The sequence below is a fragment of the Bos indicus x Bos taurus genome, chromosome 13 (assembly GCF_003369695.1).
Source record: "Bos indicus x Bos taurus breed Angus x Brahman F1 hybrid chromosome 13, Bos_hybrid_MaternalHap_v2.0, whole genome shotgun sequence".
Classification (NCBI taxonomy): Eukaryota; Metazoa; Chordata; class Mammalia; order Artiodactyla; family Bovidae; genus Bos; species Bos indicus x Bos taurus.
The window spans coordinates 39,908,214-39,929,257 of NC_040088.1; the positions used below are offsets into that span (position 1 = coordinate 39,908,214).

General features: G+C 41.4%; 1 protein-coding gene across 2 annotated transcripts in view; it reads right to left on the minus strand.

Moving 5' to 3' along the window:
* Positions 1-2,032: 2,032 nt before the first annotated feature.
* LOC113903419 (prostaglandin F synthase 1-like) overlaps positions 2,033-21,044 on the minus strand; it is a 28,199-nt gene continuing 9,187 nt past the window's right edge. The window contains exons 1-6 of one of the 2 annotated variants that reach the window (XM_027559520.1): positions 10,885-10,954; positions 6,819-6,935; positions 5,026-5,103; positions 4,475-4,597; positions 3,515-3,624; positions 2,033-2,470 (exon numbers count right to left, since the gene is read on the minus strand). In XM_027559520.1, coding sequence (XP_027415321.1) covers positions 2,215-2,470; positions 3,515-3,624; positions 4,475-4,597; positions 5,026-5,103; positions 6,819-6,824 — 573 coding nt within the window. In that variant the 5' untranslated portion in view covers positions 6,825-6,935; positions 10,885-10,954 and the 3' untranslated portion in view covers positions 2,033-2,214. Of the gene's footprint in view, positions 2,471-3,514; positions 3,625-4,474; positions 4,598-5,025; positions 5,104-6,818; positions 6,936-10,884; positions 10,955-21,044 lie in introns of those variants that run through there. The other variant, XM_027559519.1, reaches the window with a different exon arrangement.

Below are 21,044 nucleotides of genomic sequence, written 5' to 3' on the forward strand. Positions count from 1 at the left end.
TCAGCACACCATGCCTCTCTGTCCATCACCAATTCCCTGCTTATTTAACTTATATGCAGAGTACATTATGAGAAACGCTTAGCTGGAAGAAGCACAAGCTGGAATCAAGATTGCTGGGAGAAATATCAATAACCTCAGATATGCAGATGACACCACCCTTATGGCAGAGAGTGAAGAGCTAAAAAGCCTCTTGATGAAAGTGAAAGAGGAGAGTGAAGAAGTTGGCTTAAAGCTCAACATTCAGAAAACGAAGATCATGGCATCTGGTCCCATCACTTCATGGGAAATAGATGGGGAAACAGTGGAAACAGTGTCAGACTTTATTTTTCTGGGCTCCAAAATCATGGCAGTTGGTGATTGCAGCCATGAAGTTAAAAAACACTTACTCCTTGGAAGGAAAGTTATGACCAACCTAGATAGCATATTCAAAAACAGAGACATTACTTTGCCAACAAAGGTCCGTCTACTCAAGGCTATGGTTTTTCCAGCAGTCATGTATGGATGTCAGAGTTGGACTGTGAAGAAGGCTGAGCGCCGAAGAATTGATGCTTTTAAACTGTGGTGTTGGAGAATACTCTTGAGAGTTCCTTGGACTGCAAGGAGATCCAACCAGTCCATTCTGAAGGAGATCAGTCCTGGGTGTTCATTGGAAGGACTGATGCTGAAGCTGAAGCTCCAATATTTTGGCTACCTCATCCGAAGAGTTGACTCATTGGAAAAGACCCTGATGCTGGGAGGGATCGGGGGCAGGAGGAGAAGGGGATGACAGAGGATGAGATGGCTGGATGGCATCACCGACTCGATGGACATGCGTTTGGGTGAACTCCAGGAGTTGGTGATGGACAGGGAGGCCTGGCGCGCTGTGATTCATGGGGCCCCAAAGAGTCGGAGATGACTGAGCGACTGAACTAAACTAAACTGAACTGAAAGGTGTATGTATCTATTTTCATATTATCTTAGATAATCAGTTCCAGCTGGATTACAGAACCAAATTTAAATGGAAACACGGAAACAATTGATCAGGGGACAATTTCCCTTCCCCTTGACTTGGGCTGACCTGTAACCTGTGGCACTAAACAGTGATATTTCCCAGAAGTGCTGAGCCAGATCTGAGCCCAGATAGAAGAGGATTTTTTCCCCAATCACTGACTTGGGATCACAGCACTGTGCTGAGATGAAGACCAAGTCAGTTGACAACAGTCTAGCCAAACATATATGAAAAACTATTCAGAGAAGCATGCATGCTCCTCTAACAGGAGCCACATCCACCTGCTAAAGCAGAACTGCTGAGCTGCTCTGCACTGAACTGCAAATGCATAAGAGAGCCCAACTAAGAGGACAACAGCTTAGTTGAGTGCAGGCTGATTAGCAAACCACAGAATCAAGGGAAGCATAACTGATCTCTACATTAAATTCTGAAATTGGGGAGTTTTCTGTGCAGCTACACTAAGGGGATAATATCGGTCTCCTACACAGAAGTCTAAATAGAAACAACCTAGCTAAAGTGGACAAAGTCTTGAAGAGGAGCTTCTCAAAGGCAGAAACTCATGGAGATTAAATGTATGAAGATGCAACCTTGTTAGTATTCAGGGAAATACTCTGTTTTCCCCTCTACCATGTTAAATTAAAAGGAGAGCCTTGTGACCTTGAGGAGGGCCCTCACCCAACCACACAAGCCCCCTGACCTCAAGACTCCAGCTTTGTAAATGTGAGAAAGAAATTTCATTTTTTTCTCAGCCAATCTGTGGTATTTTGTTGTAGCAGTCCAAACAGCCTAAAAATTCACAGTTTCATCAGTTGAGAACAAAGAAAATAAGATGTCATTTGCACAAGGTGACAGAATAAATTGCAGAAGTAACACTGGAAATAAATCTCTGTTATCTGTCCAACCTTGGCTCAGATGGTAAAGAACCTGCCTGCAATGCAGGAGACTCCAGTTCAATCCCTGGGTTGGGAAGATCCCTTGGACGAGGGCATGGAGACCCACTCTAGTATTCTTGCCTAAAGAATCCCCATGGACAGACCAGCCTGGCAGGCTACAGTCCATGGGGTCTCAAAGAGTCAGACAAGACTGAGCAACTGAGCACACACACTGTCCATCGTTAACCCTCTCCAGCCATGCCACCTTTCCTGTTGCCACATCAGGAGGAGAAAACTACCAGGAATACACACAAGGCATTCATGCACAGGGGAGAACAGGTGACTTGTCTTGACTCAAGGAAAGTCTTGAGAGATGGACAAAGAATGACCCTCATGAAGGATATTCCATAGGAGCCCTCTGCCCACAGCCCCACTCATCATCACCTGTATGTTCTCTTTGATCCACTTCTTGTTGAAACTCTTGATCAGAACCACAACCCCACGTTGTATCTGGTAGTGAAGGGCAACCAGAGCTGGGGTCTGCTTGTTCTTTTTGGCAATGGCACAAAGAACCAGGTCCTCCAAGAGAACCAGGTGGTTCTTATTCATGCTGGAAAGAAATTCAGAAATGCTGAGGAGCTGAGACTAAATTCTCAGTTTCTAAGGAGGCTTCTCAAACAGACCAAGTAGGTCCACTCTAGACCAGTGCTTCTCAAAGTGTGCTCCAGAGACCAACATCATCAGTATGACTGGGGATCTTGTTAGAAATACAAATTCCATGACTTAGTTGAAGACAAACTGAAGCAGAACCTCAACTGGGTCACCTCCCATTCTGTGTTTACAAAGTTCCACATGTAATTCAGATTCATGATTGAGTTGAGACCAGGACTGCCAAACTCGTGGAATTTTTTATTTACTTCTCAGTTATTGTTTTCTTTGATAATCAAGACCATGAGTAGAGAAGGAGAAGAAAAATACCAGGAAATTTTTTAATGTCACTTTTCTAGACTTTGATAAAAACTGAGTAGTCCCAGAATGACAGTCATTTATTTCATCATTATTCTCCTTGAGATGTTTACATAATTGGTTCAAATTGAATTTTTTTTCTAGCATGATAGATCTTGGAGTTACATATTATTGTCCCAATTTTAGACATAAGGTAAGTGAGGTTTGGAATATCTATTTTTAGAAATGTATTCATTAGTTAATAAGCAAAATCATGACATAAGCTTGGGTTTCTGGTCTCAACTGGGAGATTATGTACACTTTTTAATGTAATTGATGAATCTACAAGCAGGAGACCTGGGTTGGATCCCTGAGTCAGAAAGATCCACTGGAGAAGGGAATGGCTACCCACTTCAGTATTCTTGCCTGGAAAATCCCATGGACAGTGGAGTTTGGTGGGCTACAGACTATGAGGTCGCAAAGAGTCAGACACGACAAGCAACTAACTCTTTCACACAAGCTAATACAGTGTAAAGAAACTGTCTGGGTGATGAGAAGATAAAAGGGAAGAAATCAGTCCATCCTTCCCCTTTATTCCCCCTGCCTATGAGAGTTATCTCCAGATCACTGAGTACTGTATGATTGAAACCATTTCCTCAAAAACTGAATTTTAGGTAAACACTGTGTTGTCTTCCTTAGGGTTCATTACCATCCTTTTACTCTTTGGGATCCCAGAGCACTATAGGCAACAAGAACAATATCACGGGACTTGCAGAAATCCAACAGTTTACTCTGGTTGAGATAAGGGTGACATTCCACCTGTAGAATGCCAACAGAGAAGAGTGTCAGATTATTCAGGAAAGTAATATTAATAAAACAGAGAAAAGTAAAAGTTTTTAAAAATGCTAAAGGAAAAACTACAACTTAAATATAAACTTGAAATATCAACATCAAGATAAAAATTGAGAGAAGTGTGCTTAAAAGTTAATTTTATGATAGACTTGGATGAGAGAACCATTCCAAGCTTGAGTAGCTCACAAGGTGAGCTCTACATATGAGTAAATGTTTCTGAGTAAATAATGATCAATATTTTATTGATCATTAATATCACCATGAGCCTTTGACTTCAACCTTTCACCTGGATGACTTTCATAGTTTTCAGCACATTTTCGGTACTGAAGACCCAGAAAAGCTGAAACACTAAGACTAAGGATTCAGCCATCCAAACCCCACACAAATTTTAAACCAATATTATCCGATTTAACTTTCTCTACACTCCATGCCATGTTTCGTGGTCCTCCTTCCTGTCCACAGTTGCCTCCCAGGCACTTTCAACATCCATTTCTGGACACCCTTTAGGCTCAGGTAAACACCACCTTCCTCTAAGTTCTGGGTGACTAGTCTAACCCTTCTTCACCTTCTTTACCTTTCCTCAGTCTTCACCGCAATTTAGCAGGACCCCCTCCCCAGCTTTTCCACCCAGACTTTATCAAACAGGGATACCATTGTGGGTTCTATTCATAGTATTCCATCCATACAGAGGCTCTGCCCTCTAGAATATTCTGTCCACAAAAGTCGGATGAACAGGAGGGGAGGACAGACAGACATCAGGCTCCAGGGCAAGAAGGAGGTTGTGAAGAGCAGGAGGGAGAGGAGCCAAGCTGCTCACCTGGTTGCAGACGGGCTTGTACTTGAGCCCCGGCTTGTTCAGGATCTTCTCCAGCTGCTTGTGGTTGAAGTTGGACACCATGATGGGCTTGGTCAGCCCTGCCTCCTTACACTTCTCCAGGGCCTAGGGAAGAAGGGGGGGGGGGGGGCGGTGTGCACAGTCACTTAGAATGGACAATAGAGCAAAAATAAATGTTGAAAAATTATCTGTCAACAGGGTCACCCATCAAGAATTAGCATTGATTATCAAGAGGAAAAATGAAGTTGTGACACAAAAACGACAATTACCATTTCCTCCTTAGAAAAATCCCTGAGAATACATATCATATGGAAGGAAAGAGATGCCTGTCTTCACTGTCCCATATTCTCCTCCTTTGTTCCTCTCTGTGAGCATTCCAGCAATGGTTTCCTCCCCAAAACCCCAGCATCACAACCCTTAGATTCATGAACTGCTGACTCTGATGGGCCACAGCCCATTCTCACAGGTGGAAGAAATGAAGGAGGTTCCCCCTCTCCTGGCTCCTCCCCTGAATTTCTCCTCCCCAGACTCACCTCCCATGTGCGACAGAGATCCACTGAGTCTAATATAATTTTTCCATTTTCATCTTTTGGAAGCAATTCCTCCCCTGGCTGGAATAGAGGTAGTCATTTTAGAGATGTCACAAAGTAATATCTCTACATTTAGCCTGGCTGCTTGGCACCAGGTAGTAAACCTCCATGAGGTAGGGGTTACAATATTCTGGATACTAGTATTTGCATATATGGAGTTGTAAGCAATGTCTTTAGGAGGGAGGCATATCCTAATCTCTTACACTTTATATATATATATATATATATATATATATATATATACACATATACAGTAATAAATGTTTTTCTAGGTCCTAAAAGGGAATTCCCATGACTTTTGTGGATTTTGTCTGTTCCTTGTACTTGTCTCTTTTGAAATGCTTCTCTTGAGCTGGAAAAGGCAGTAAGTTACGTGACATAATTTCCAGAATAAAACTTTCAATCTTGATGTGATTGGATAATCAGACTTCCTTTTCCATCTGAGCATCAGATGCCCTAGGGCAGGCATGTGAACCATCGAGGCTCTCATTAGGTTGATATGGAATGTGGAAGATCCAGACATGCTCTCAAACGTTCATGACCATGAGCCTTGAGCTGCCCCAAGACCATATTTGCCACCAGTCGAAAATGTCACCAATATTCAGTAAAAATAAAGCAAATCATGAGTAATGTCATGATGTGCATGTGCTAAATTGCTTCAGTCATTTTTGACTCTTTGTGTCCCCATGGAGTGTAGCCCACCAGGCTCCTCTGTCTATGGGATTCTCCAGGCAAGAATACTGGAGTGGGTTGCCAAACTCTCCTCCAGGGGATCTTCCCAATCCAGAGATCAAACCCACATCTCCTGCAGCTCCTGCATTGCAGGCAGATTCTTTACTGATGAGCCACAGGGAAAGCCTCCAATGTCATGATAAGAGATAGAAAAAATAGACATTTCTGAAGAGTACAGCAAATCCTTAAATCTATCCATGAGTTGGACTTCCCATCTACATAATCCTCTAAGCTATTTTGCATAGGATGGCTTGAGTAGATTTCTGTAACTTAAAATCAAGAGTTCTATATAACACAGTTTTTTGTTGTTGTAGTTTCATTGTGGGGTTTGTTTGTTTTTTCCCTCAGGTTTGTGGGATCTTAATTCCCCAAACATGGATTGAACTCCTTCTCAACTCAACTTGCCTCAGCAGTGAAAGCATGGAGTCGTAACTACTGGACTGCCAGGAAACTCCCGTCTACATAATAATACAGAATAATAATACAGTTCTTAAAGTCTAAGTGCAGTCTACAGACTTTGTCATGGAGACAAGCAACAGTGCAGGCAAGGTTTCCCAAGTCCCTATGATGTCTGCTAGTTTTAGCACCCAGATGGGGCACCCACCAAATTTGCTCAACTCGAAAGGATGAAAGGGGATAAGAAATCACATTCGATATAAGATTGTGTCATTGCTCATTATGTCTGCACCAAACTCTTGTTTCATGAAATCCCTAGAGACTCGGGAGTCATATTCAGGACTGTGTGCAGAACCTGCCTATTTCTATTTCCTCAAATTTTTGAGGCAGACACTGAGAGATTCTTTAACTCCTTTCTCTGGGAGGCCTGTAACGGATTCAAAGAAAATCAGTAAAAAGATGATAACGAATGATTATTAAGGAGATTCTACTCTAGTGAAACCCTTGCTACAACCTACTAAGACAAATCTTTAATTCAACAATGCATGCAAGTTGATACACATTCTGAAAAAAGAAGTACTATAGAAGTGATTACACAAATTTCCAACCTTCATGGCCACTCGGAAATGAATGAGATAGAGATCAACATAGTCCAGTTGAAGAACTTTCAGTGACTTTTCCAAGGCTGGTCAGATCAAATCTGGTCAAAGGAAAGTGCACCAAAGCTGCAGAGATTAAAGAATGGAAGCTGTGTTAATAATACTTGAGGAAATTTTTTTTGGGGGGGGGTGGCGGTTGCTTACACATGGATTTTGGAATATTACTTCACTTACCAAGGATTGAATCTGGGCTCATGGCAATAAAGCACTGAGTCTTAACCATTGGACCACCAGGGAATTGCAATACTTTAGGAATGTAACACAGAGAAGGCGATGGCACCCCACTCCAGTACTCTTGCCTAGAAAATCCCATGGACGGAGGAGCCTGGTGGGCTGCAGTCCAGGAGGTCGAAAAGAGTCGGACACGACTGAGTGACTTCACTTTCAATTTTTACTTTCATGCATTGGAGAAGGAAATGGCAACCTACTCCAGTGTTCTTGCCTGGAGAATCCCATGGACAGAGGAGCCTGATGGGCTACCGTCTATGGGGTTGCACAGAGTCGGACACGACTGAAGCGACTTAGCAGCAGCAGCAGCATCAGGAATGTAACAATAAACATGGGTCACCAAACAATTCTTCACCAAACAATGATCTTATTATACAATAGTCACCTGGGCACAATCAGTTGCCCACATGTGCACACACAAAACACACACACAGCACCTTTGAAGTATAGGCAATGTCTTCTGTCTTCACAGTGCCATCTGCAATCTTGCTTTGAATGGCTTGGCCAACCTGCTCTTCATTTTGCTACACACAAGCACAGTCAATATGGCGGAACCCAACCTCTATTTGGTTGCCTCCAGAGCTTCGCTCTTAGGAACATACATGAGCAACAAAGGTAGTACTTACATATTCACATGGGTTAGAAGATTGTTAAAGCACAAGCTTTGATCTTTCCAAGATTCAACTTTTCTTTGGGTAGTTCTGTGTGCGTGTGATGAACCCATGACAGTTTCCTGAATGTTCCTGGTCACCAATTAAAAGGACACCCAGGAACTCATCAACCTCAGGCAATCAGTGGTTGATCAGAGGACGCAAAGGCCACCTCCAGGTTCAATGATTTGCTGTTAGAACCCATGGATAGGATTTATACTGTGAGATGTCTGAAGCAAAATTGACAAAAGGTATAAGATGTATGGTAAAAGCATCAAGAAACAAGGTGAAAACTTCTAGGACTTCTGGCTACCAGTGAAGCCACACAGAATACAATACATATATATATATATATGTATGTATATATATATATATATATATATATTCAAGGTATACAAAGTGATATTGTCATATAAGTGCATGCATGCTAAGTTGCTTCAGTCATGTCCAACTCTTTGCCACCCTATGGCAACCACAGCCCACCAGGCTCCTCTGTTCAAGGGATTCTCCAGGCAAAAATCCAGGAGTGGATGGCCATGCCCTCCTCCAGGGTTCTTCCCAACCCAGGGATTGAACCCTTAACCTTTTATATCTCCTGCACTGGCAGGTAGATTCTTTACAACCAGCACCAGGTGGCACTAGTGGTAAAATAGTGTTAAGTACTGCTTATAATTACCTACTGTTATTGATGATCACAATCAAGCTACCAGGAGATCCATCACCTCACATAGCTAATTTGTGAGGGGATTTGTGACAACGCTGAAAATCTGCTCTTTTAGCAAATCTCAAGATAGAATCCATTATTATTAACTAGAGTCACCGTGCTGAACATCAGGGGTCAAGACTTCTTCATCTCAAACTGAAGGTCTGTCCCTTTGACCAACATCTTTCCCTTTTTCCCAGCCTTGTCCTCAACTTCTGGTCACCATTCCTCTACTCTCTTCTTCTGTGAGTTTCACTTTTTTAGATTTCACCCATATAGAGATCATGAAGTATTTGTCTTTCTATTTCTGGCTTCTCTCATTTAACTTAATGTTCTCCAGGTTGATCTGTGTGGTTGCAAATGGCAGGATTAACTTTGTTTTTAATGCTGCATAATACTCGATTTCTTTTTATGTGATTCAGAATCTTTCCTGTTTCAAGGAACTAGATAAATGGTCTAACTTCCCTCTGTTGGGTCCTGGTTTTTCTTAAATACTCAGTTATTTGGGACTGTACTGAGGAATGAACCAGTGAGCTTCAGTATAGCCTGGTCCCTTCCCTCCCCTCATCCCACTTTGCACTACAAGGAAACAAGCCCTGTCTTCTGTCTTGAAAGGGTCTCTGAATATTTCCTTCTGTTTTATAGATGAAGAAATGAGACACAAAGTTTAATGACCAGTCAGCCCCTTGTCTGGAGAAGGCAATGGCACCCCACTCCAGTACTCTTGCCTGGAAAATCCCATGGATGGAGGAGCCTGGTAGGCTGCAGTCCATGGGGTTGCTAAGAGTTGGATACGACTGAGCGACTTCACTTTCACTTTTCACTTTGATGCATTGGAGAAGGAAATGGCAACCCACTCCAGTGTTTTTGCCTGAAGAATCCCAGGGATGGGGGAGCCTGGTGGGCTGCCATCTACGGGATCGCACAGAGTCGGACACGACTGAAGTGACTTAGCAGTAGCAGTAGCAGCCCCTTGTCACAGCTGCATACTCTAAAGACCAGATGGACAGAAAACTTTCTGGCTCCCAGTCTAGAGATTTGTCCACTAGCCCCTCATTTCCAAGCAATGAAAACTATACTTTAATAAAAAGACACAACAAAACCCAAGAATACATTATGAAGCCTGGCCTGTAAGGCTGTAGCTTATCCCCTCAAAAGTCAAGCAGAAACAGAAGTATAGCAAAAAAACACAGCTGCAGTGTGTCTAGCATGGGACCAAGCAGACACTCATAGTAGAAAAGCAATTCTCTCCCATTAGTTTTCAGCCATTTCATCTTCAGGACCTTGTATCTCAAATATTTCTCATGTCTTTTTGGAAGGAGGAAGCAGTTCTGAAACTAATAAAATATACAGAGAAACCTGGCTATTGCAATCCCACTCAGAGAGAAGCAGCTGACAGTCAATGTTCTGGACAGCAGAGTCTCACTGCTTCTGCTAAGCTGGGAAAGAGATGGAAACTGGAGGGGAACCCAGAGGAATCTGCAGGTGAGCACAGCCTCAGACCCTGATGCAGAGTGAAGATTGGATGCTCTCTCCCCTTTCACAAGGCATGGTTCTAGCCTGGTTAGTGGAACCACATGACCCTCCCAGAGTCACACAGGAGCTTAGTGCTTGACAATTCAAGTCCCTTCCAATTATGTTACATGCACTACTATTTATATCTCAACCCCAAACCACCTCTGTTACCTCTTTAGGTACAGCGGTGCCAAATCCCAGGACAGGAATGAAGTGGCTGTCATTTAGCTTCACTCTCTGGCCTTCGGGATCCATTGCCTGTTTCTAATCTAAATAAGTAGACTGATTTTTTCTTCTGCTTTACAGGTTATAAATAACAGGACATTAACACCCCAGTTGACTGTCCAATGTTAGCAGATACATTGGAGGAGGATAAGGATTAAACCAGTGCCCACAGAGTAAGAAGAGAATTGAATCAAGTACAATTGTTTTTTTTAATCAGAAAAAACTTTAGTTATGTAATGATAATATCTGCCAAACAATTATTGACCAAACATTACACAGAAACCTCCACATATCAGTCAATTCACTTTTCTAATTATGAAGCCCACTTTTGATCAAACATCAACTGAAACAACTCCTTCATAGTACAGAAAGACACACTAACCACACAATTAAGTGTTAATTATTAAGCATTTTTCAAAATGTAATCTCTTAATAAAGAATCAAAATGTGAAACAAACCAAATTTGCCTTTTTAAATTTTCCAGCAGCAATATTATTTTGCTTTACACACCTATGGTGGTGGAGGTATAATCAGTAAGTCATGTCTGACTTTTTTAAAACCCCATGGACTGTACCCAGCCCGGCTCCACAGTCCATGAAATTTCCTGGTTAGAATACCGGAGTGGGTTGTCATTTCCTACAACACAGTATCTTCCTGATCCAGATATCCAACCCAAGTCTCTTGTTTCACTTACATTGGCAGGCGAATTCTTACCACTGGGCCACCTGAGAAACCCTTACAGACATGACTAGGGTGAAATTCTGAAAAGGGTACCAAAACCAGACATTTTGGCAAAGTGTTTATTAGTGTTAATCATTAATAATTTGTGGGTACCATGTGCAGGTTCAAACTGACTCTTGAGTGTTTATACCTTGAACTAAGTTACATAACTTTTTAGAGTACTCTTATTATGTAATCATTATATATTTTACATAGTTTATTATTGTGCTAAACATTATTCATAAAAGAAAAACCTATAAACAACTGAAATTGCAACAAATTTGGGAAGAGTAAGAGAAATCATGATGCACTGGTACAAGTGGATGTTGTGACGGAAAATTCAATTGAACACATAGAGTGATGTCAGCAAAATAGTGAGCTAGGAGGAGTGAAGTCTCCCTTGGAAAGGGAAGTATGGAAAGAGAAAGCACCTGAAAAATGTCATAGCAGTTCTGGGAAAGAGTCAAACAAACATCTACAACAACAAAGTGAACACACAACTAGGGAAGATCCAGAAGACTGGAAGAATATTTCTGTGTGTTTTTCTTTTCACACTCATCTCTCCCCTGACTTGAACAGAGCCACCTTGATCCGTAAAATGCAGCGGCTTAGCACCCTGCTACTTCCCTCAAAGCAGACTCGTCGCAGAAATCCTTACCTGAAATATTCTCCCCTACTTGGTGCTTGCCTGGAAACTGGTGTCCATTTCACTTATTTTTGAGCTTGAACTGAAGAGCAGCTGGAGTGGCTCGTTACAGCTACAGGGGGACTAGATATATATGGGGCCTGGGTCAGGGAGTAAGGGTGGAGACACATACAAGACCATGTAAAACTCTGATAGAACTAGGGTATGGATTTGGGGAATAGTAAGGAATTCTTATGGGCAGAAAGTGAAAAAGAACTAAAGAGCCTCTTGATGAAAGTGAAAGAGGAAAGTGAAAATGTTGGCTTAAAGCTCAACATTCAGAAAACAAAGATCATGGCATCCGGTCCCATCACTTCATGGCAAATAGATGGGGAAACAGTGGAAACAGTGGCTGATTTTATTTTGGGGGGCTCCAAAATCACTGCAGATGGTGACTGCAGCCATGAAATTAAAAGACGCTTACTACCTGGACTCCTTGAAAAGAAAGTTATGGCCAACCCAGACAGCATATTAAAAAGCAGAGACTTTACTTTGTCAACAAAGGTCCGTCTAGTCAGGGCTATGGTTTTTCCAGTAGTCATGTATGGATGTGAGAGTTGGACTATAAAGAAAGCTGAGTGCCAAAGAATTGATATTTTTGAACTGTGGTGTTGGAGAAGAGTCTTGAGAGTCCCCTGGATGCAAAGAAATCCAACCAGTCCATCTTAAAAGAGATCAGTCCTGGGTGTTCATTGGAATGACTGATGTTGAAGCTGAAACTTTGGTGACCTGATGTGAAGAGGTGGCTCATTGGAAAAGACCATGATGCCAGGAAAGCCTGGGAGCAGGAGCAGAAGGCGATGACAGAGGATGAGATGGTTGGCAGAGGATGAGATGGTTGGATGGCACCACCAACTCAATGGACATGAGTTTGGGTAAACTCTAGGAGCTGGTGATGGACAGGATGGCCTGGAGTGCTGCATTTCATGGGGTCACAAAGAGTCAGACATGACTGAGCAACTGAACTGAACTGAACTGAAGGCATTCAAAAACAATGATAAATTCCCCAGAATCAGAAAGGCTCTCATGGGTCAGGTAAGTTGTTGACTCAGAAATGAACTGAGTTTCCCTTAGTTTCCTGTTGGGCTGATTCCATGACCAGACACATGCCATGCCAGCTAGTGAAGGACAATCAGGATGTGGTACAAATCTGCAAACAGTGGGTGTCCTGTGCTTGTCCAAGTACCCAGTCATGAACACACAGAGGGAGAGAGAGAAAAGGCATACAGTAAAGAAAGGTGAAACAACAAAGCTTAAAAAAAAAAAAAAAAAAAGGTGAAAAAAGAGAAAAACATGAGCCATGAAACGGTTTTGTTACTGTTTAGTCGCTAAGTCAGACTATTGCAACCCCATGGACAGTAGCCACACAGGTTGCTCTGTCCATGGGATTCTGCAGCTAAGAATATTGGAGTGGGCTGCCATTTCCTTTTCCAGTGAATCTTCCTGGATCTGAGATCGAACCCATATCTCCTGCACTGTCAGGCAGATTCTTTACTACTGCCCTACCTGGGAAGCCTGATTCATGAAAGGAAGAAACAAAATTCACACCGACTCTTCCTGAACAATCACAGGAGCCACAGTGCACTGTGAATGTCACACACTGTTCTGAGGAGGAGCTCCAGGTGAGCAAGAGGACGCTGAGCTCAGCTCCCCCCGAGGCACATTAGGGGGTCCCATCTCCTGAAAACACACTACACAAGCAGGAAGACTCCTCCACACCAAGGCTGGATAGAACCATCCCCATGGAGCTGGGTGGGAAGGGAAGAGAAGCCGTCAGATCAGGACTGAGCCCACAGGAGTGCCCCAGACGAGGAGGAGGAACAGGGGTTCAGAAGTTCTCCCTGGAGAGACCCGTGCACGCCACATGCTGGGACGACCTGGGAGGTCGCAGCCCTGCAGCTGCTGTGAACCCACGGGGACCCACAGGAGGCCCGGGAACCTGACTCCTCTCCTGAGACATGCACCAGCTCCTGCTCCTGGAACAGGCTGAGGGGGTCACCGGACACTGCCCAGGACTCGGCCCATTTACTGAGCAGTCTGTGTGCCCACCCCAGCCCACAGATGCCCCCTCAGTGCCTCTGGATCCAGTTCACTCCCCCTGGGGTGAGGGCCGCCCATGCTGGGCAGAGTGGACAGTGAGGGTACAGAGACAGCTCAGACCAGCAGGACATCTGGAAGTGCCAGGGTGGCCATTGGCTATGAGAGGGGGTCAGGGAGCAGGGTTCTGGAAATCTCCTTCTTCATTTCCCTCACAGTAAGTCCTTTAAAAGCCTATATGACAAGGACCCCCTTCCCTACCGGCTCTCTGACCTGTCTTCATCTCCTGTCTCCCTACTTCACTAACTTCTACCCATATCAGTCCACTTTCTGGCTCTTAAATGTTCCATGAACACTCTTCCTTCCTGGAATAAGTGTTCTCTGTGCCAGAGAAATGCAGGGAGCCACTGTCTCTGTGTTTCAAGGCTGTGTTTTACAAATGAAAAGTTGTGTTAAATGAAGTGTAGTTGATGCCTCTATCTAACAGAAGTATAGAAATGGGAGAGATTGTGCAGAATTATCTCAACAAGCACTTACCCATTTCTAACAGTTAAACTCTCCTGATTTCATTCACAGTCTCATTCTCCATGAGACTAATGACTCAAGACATTTCTCATTTCACTTATTGACATTTGTTGATATGACAATGTCTTTCTAAAGAATGTCGATAAAGTTTTGCTGAATGACCAATGAATAAACTCAAAATATGTAAGGATTCATCAAAATGCTGAGCATGGGCAACAAATAAGAAATCACATAAATGACTAAAATGTGCTGCTTGCTAAACAGGAAGGAAAATATAATACTGGATTTTTTTAAAATCATATTTTTAGCTTACCAAGATACTTAGGCTGTTTCAAATGAAGTATGCAATCTGTAGACTGAAGTTTATATGTCTTTGTAAACAAACAAACAAACTGCACATATGTGTCTAGGAAAATTACAAGCTAAATGCCCCAAAGGTAAGTATTAGCGAATGGGTAAACACAGCTGATCTTTATTTCCTATCCTGTCCCTTCTCTATCTAAATATTCTGTCATACATATGTATTATTTCAATGATCAGGCAACAAGAGTATTTTTACTTTTAAGTCTATGCTGTTTCATAAACTGCTTACTTTTAAAAGGAAAGGAATGGTTTCAGAAGTTCAGATACTTTATTTAAACTTCTCCATCAAGAAATCAAAAGCTTTAAAGACAAGCAAAAGCTGAGAGAATTCAGCACCACCAAACCAGCTCTCCAACAAATGCTAAAGGATCTTCTCTAGACAGGAAACACAGGAAGGGTGTATAAACTTGAATTCAAAACAACAAAGTAAATGGCAATGGGATCATACTTATCAATAATTACCTTAAATGTAAATGGGTTGAAAGCCCCAACCGAAAGACAAAGACTGGCTGAATGGATACAAAAACAAGACTTCTATATATATTGTCTACAAGAGACCAGCCTCAAAACAAGAGACACATACAGACTGAAAGTGAAGGGCTGGAAAAAGATATTCCATGCAAATAGAGACCAAAAGAGAACAATACTCACATCAGATAAAATAGACTTTAAAATAAAGGGTGTGAAAAAAATAAAATAAATAAAGGGTGTGAAAAGAGACAAAGAAGGACACTACATAATGCTCAAAGGATCAATCCAAGAAGAAGATATAACAATTATAAATATATATGCACCCAACATACGAGCACTGCAATATGTAAGGCAAATGCTAACAAGCATGAAAGGGGAAATTAACAATAACACAATAATAGTTGGCTACTTCAATACCCCACTCACACCTATGGATAGATCAACTAAACAGAAAATTAACAAAGAAACACAAACTTTAAATGATACAATAGACCAGTTAGACCTAATTGATATCTATAGGACATTTCACCCCAAAACAATGAATTTCACCTTTTTCCCAAGTGCACATGGAACCTTCTCCAGGATAGATCACATCCTGGGCCATAAATCTAGCCTTGGTAAATTCAAAAAAATTGAAATCATTCCAAGCATCTTTTCAGACCACAATGCACTAAGGTTAGATCTCAATTACAGGAGAAAAACTATTAAAAATTCCAATATATGGAGGCTGAACAACATGCTGCTGAATAACCAACAAATTACAGAAGAAATTTAAAAAAATCAAAACGTGCATAGAAACAAGTGAAAATGAAAACACAACAACCCAAAACCTATGGGAAATTTTAAAAGCAGTGCTAAGGAGAAGGTTCATAGCAATACAGGCTTACCTCAAGAAACAAGAAAAAAGTAAAATAAATAACCTAACTCTACACCTAAGGCAACTAGAAAAGGAAGAAATGAAGAACCCCAAGGTTAGTAGAAGGAAAGAAATCTTAAAAATTATGGCAGAAATAAATGCAAAAGAAACAAAAGAGACCATAGCAAAAATCAATAAAACCAAAAGCTGGTTCTTTGAGAAGATAAATAAAATTGACAAACCATTAGCCAGACTCATTAAGAAACAAAGGGAGAAAAATCAAATCAACAAAATTAGAAATAAAAATGGAGAGATCACAACACAGAAATACAAAGGATCATAAGAGACTACTATCAGCAACTATATGCCAATAAAATGGACAACTTGGAGGAAATGGACAAATTTTTAGAAAAGTACAACTTTCCAAAACCAAACCAGGAAGAAATAGAAAATCTTAACAGACCCATCACAAGCACGGAAATTGAAACTATAATCAAAAATCTTCCAGCAAACAAAAGCCCAGTACCAGACAGCTTCACAGCTGAATTCTACCAAAAATTTAGAGAAGAGCAAACACCTATCCTACTCAAACCCTTCCAGAAAATTGCAGAGGAAGGTAAACTTCCAAACTCATTCTATGAGGCCACCATCACCCTAATACCAAAATCAGACAAAGAGGCCACAAAAAAAGAAAACTACAGGCCAATATCACTGATGAATATAGATGCAAAAATCTGTAACAAAATTCTAGCAAACAGAATCCAACAACATATTAAAAAGATCATACATCATGACCAAGTGGGCTTTATCCCAGGGATGGAAGGATTTTTCAATATCTGCAAATCAATCAATGTAATACACCACATTAACAAATTGAAAGATAAGAACAATATAATTATCTCAATAGATGCAGAGAAAGCCTTTGACAAAAGTCAACATCCATTGATGATAAAAAAAAAAAAAAACCTCCAGAAAGCAGGAATACAAGGAACATACCTCAACCTAATAAAAGCTATATATGACAAACCCTCAGCAAACATTATCCTCAATGGTGAAAAATTGAAAGCATTTCCCCTAAAGTCAGGAACAAGACAAGGGTGCCCACTCTCACCACTACTATTCAACATGGCTTTGGAAGTTTTGGCCACAGCAATCAGAGCCGAAAAAGAAATGAAAGGAATCCAGATTGGAAAAGAAGAAGTAAAACTCTCACTGTTTGCAGATGACTTGATCCTCTACATAGAAATCCTAAAGACTCCACCAGAAAATAACTAGAGCTAATCAATGAATATAGTAAAGTTGCAGGATATGAAATTAACACACAGAAATCCCTTGCATTCCTATATACTAACAATGAGAAAACAGAAAGAGAAATTAAGGAAACAATTCCATTCACCTTTGCAATGAAAAGAATAAAATACTTAGGAATAAATCTACCTAAAGAAACAAAAGACCTATATATAGAAAACTATAAAACACTGATGAAAGAAATCAAAGATGACACAAATAAATGGAGAAATATACCATGTTCATGGATCAGAAGAATCAATATAGTGAAAATGAGTATACTACCCAAAGCAATCTATAGATTCAATGCAATCCCTATCAAGCTACCAATGGTATTTTTCAGAGAACTAGAACAAATAATTTCACAATTTGTATGGAAATACAAAAAACCTCAAATAGCCAAAGCAATCTTAAAAAAGAAGAATGGAACTGGAGGACTCAACCTGCCTGACTTCAGGCTATACTACAAAGCTACAGTCATCAAGACAGTATGGTACTGGCACAAAGACAGAAATATAGATCAATGGAACAAAATAGAAAGCCCAGAGATAAATCCATGCACCTATGGACACCTTATCTTTGACAAAGGAGGCAAGAATATACAATGGAAAAAAGACAATCTCTTTAACAAGTGGTGCTGGGAAAACTGGTCAACCACTTGTAAAAGAACGAAACTAGAACACTTTCTAACACCATACACAAAAATAAACTCAAAATGGATTAAAGATCTAACGTAAGACCAGAGTCTATAAAACTCATAGAAGAAACCATAGGCAAAACACTCTCAGACATAAACCACAGCAGGACCCTCTATGATCCACCTCCCAGAGTAATGGAAATAAAAGCAAAAATAAACAAATGGGACCTAATTAAACTTAAAAGCTTTTGAACAAAGAAGGAAACTATAAGCAAGATGAGAAGACAGCCTTCAGAATGGGAGAAAATAACAGAAAACGAAGCAATGGACAAAGAATTAATCTCAAAAATATACAAGCAACTCCTGCAGCTCAATTCCAGAAAAATAAAAGACCCAATCAAAAAGTGCATCAAAGAACTAAACAGACATTTCTCCAAGGAGAACAGATGGCTAACAAACACATGAAAAGATGCTCAACATCACTCATTATCAGAGAAATGCAAATCAAAACCACAACGAGGTACCATTTCATTCCAGTCAGAATGGCTGTTATCCAAAAGTCTACAAGCAATAAATGCTGGAGAGGATGTGGAGAAAAGGGAACTCTCTTACACTGTTGGTGGGAATGCAAACTAGTACAACCACTATGGAGAACAATGTGGAGATTCCTTTAAAAACTGGAAATAGAACTGCCATATGACCCAGCAATCCCACTGCTGGGCATACACACTGAGGAAACCAGAATTGAAAGAGACACCTGTACCCCAGTGTTCATCGCAGCACTGTTTATAATAGCCAGGACATGGTAGCAACCTAGATGTCCATCAGCAGATGAATGGATAAGAAAGCTGTGGTACATATACACAATGGAATATTACTTAGCCATTAAGGAGAATACATTTTAATTAGTTCTAATGAGGTAGATGAAATTGGAGCCTATTATACAGAGTGAAGTAAGCCAGAAAGAAAAACACCAATAGAGTATGCTGCTGCTGCTGCTAAGTCGCATCAGTGTCCGACTCTGTGTGACCCCATAGACCGCAGCCCACCAGGCTCCCGTCTCCAGGCAAGAACACTGGAGTGGGTTGCCATTTCCTACGCCAATGCATGAAAGTGAAAAGTGAAAGTGAAGTCGCTCAGTCGTGTCTGACTCTTGGCGACACCACCCCCCCCCCCCGCCGTCCCCCCCGCCCCGCCACCAACCCCCCCCCTCCCACGCCGTCCCCCCCGCCCCCCGCGCCAGACTGCAGCCTACCAGGCTCCTCCGTCCATGGGATTTTCTAGGCAAGAGTACTGGAGTGGGGTGCCATCGCCTTCTCCAAATACGGTATACTAACGCATATATATAGAATTTAGAAAGATGGTAATGATAACCCTGTATGAGAGACAGATGTATAGAACAGTCTTTTGGACTCTGTGGGAGAGGGAGAGGGTGGGATGATTTGGGAGAATGGCATTGAAATATGTATAGTATCATATGTGAAATGGATCGCCAGTCCAGGTTCAATCCATGGGACAGGGTGCTCGAGGCTGGTGCACTGGGATGACCCAGAGGGATAGGATGGGGAGGGAGGTTCAGGATGGGGAACACACATGCACCCATGGCTGATTCATGTAAATGTATGGCAAAATATATATATATATATACTACAATATTATAATTAGCCTCCAATTAAAATGAATACATTTATTTTAAAAATTAATAAAGTGAGATGAAAGTACCAAAAAAATATAAATAAATAAATAGATACCCAGTAATCCTTACATCCGGAGAAGGCAATTGCACCCCACTCCAGTACTCTTGCCTGGAAAATCCCAAGGACGGAGGAGCCTGGTAGGCTGTAGTCCATAGGGTCACGAAGAGTCGTACACGACTGCGCGACTTCACTTTCACTTTTCACTTTCATGCATTGGAGAAGGAAATGGCAACCCACTCCAGTGTTCTTGCCTGGAGAATCCCAAGGACCGGAGAGCCTGGTGGGCTGCCGTCTATGGAGTCACACAGAGTTGGACATGACTGAAGCGACTTAGCAGCAGCAATCCTTACATCCCAAATGATCCGTGGTCGATCACTGGCATCGGAGGACCCCAAGACCACCTCCAGGTTAAGTGATTTGCTAGAAGAACCCAAAGGTCTCAGCATAAAGTTTTAGTCATGAATATGATTTATACTACAAGATAGGTGACACAAAATCAACGAAGGTATAAGGTACACGGTATAGGAGTGTACTCTATCTCAACTATAGGAGATAGAGACAGGGAGCCTGGCCTGTTACAATCCATAGGATCACAAAGAGTTGGACATGACTTAGTGACTGAACAATAACAAAAAGCATCAAGAAGCAAGGTGAAAGCTTCTAAGACCACTGTCTACCAATGAAGCTATGTGGAATATACCAAATGTAAACTGTATCTATTCAAGGTGTACAAAGTGACGTTCTCATATAAGGATCCATTGTTGATGATCACAAAAATCAAGCTAGTTAGAGGATCCATCGCTTCACATACCTTACTTTAGGGGGTGTTTGTAAGAAGGATTAAGATCTAGTCTCTACAAAATCTCAGGGTATCACCCATTATTTTTAACTATGGTTGTGGTGCTATACCTCATGTCTCCAATGTATTCATCTTGTAACTGAAGGTCTGGACTCTTGACCAACATCTTTCCATTTTTCCCAGATTTGTCTCAGCTTCTGGTCATCATTTCTGTTTCTATAAATTCTACTATTTTAGATTCCACTTACAAAGAGATCATGTAGTATTTGTCTTTTTATTTCTGGTTTAATTCACTTAGCTGAAGTTCTCCCTGTTCACCTGTGTGGTTTCAAATGACAGGATTAACTTTGTTTTAAATGCTGAATAATACCCCATATCTTTTTCATGTGTCAGAATCTTTCCTATTTCAAGGAGGTAGATAATTGGTGTAACCACCCTCTGTTGGGTTCAGTCCTGGTCTTTCTTAAATGCTCAGGCATTCAGGGAATGTGCTGAGGAATGGACCAGTGAGCTTCAGTACTAGCCTTGACACATTACTCCCCTCACCATACTTTGCACTACAAAGTCCTGTCTTCTCTTTCCAAAATGCCTCTGAATATTTCCTTCTGTTTTCCAAATGAAAAAAGTGAGATGCAAAGTTTCAGGATCAGAACTTGTCACAACTACATTCTCTAAAGACAAGATGGACAGCAAACTTTCTAGCTTCAGGTCTAGAGACTTGTCTGCTAGTCCCTTTTCTGTCTAAGTACTGAAAACTACACTTTAATAAAAAGACAT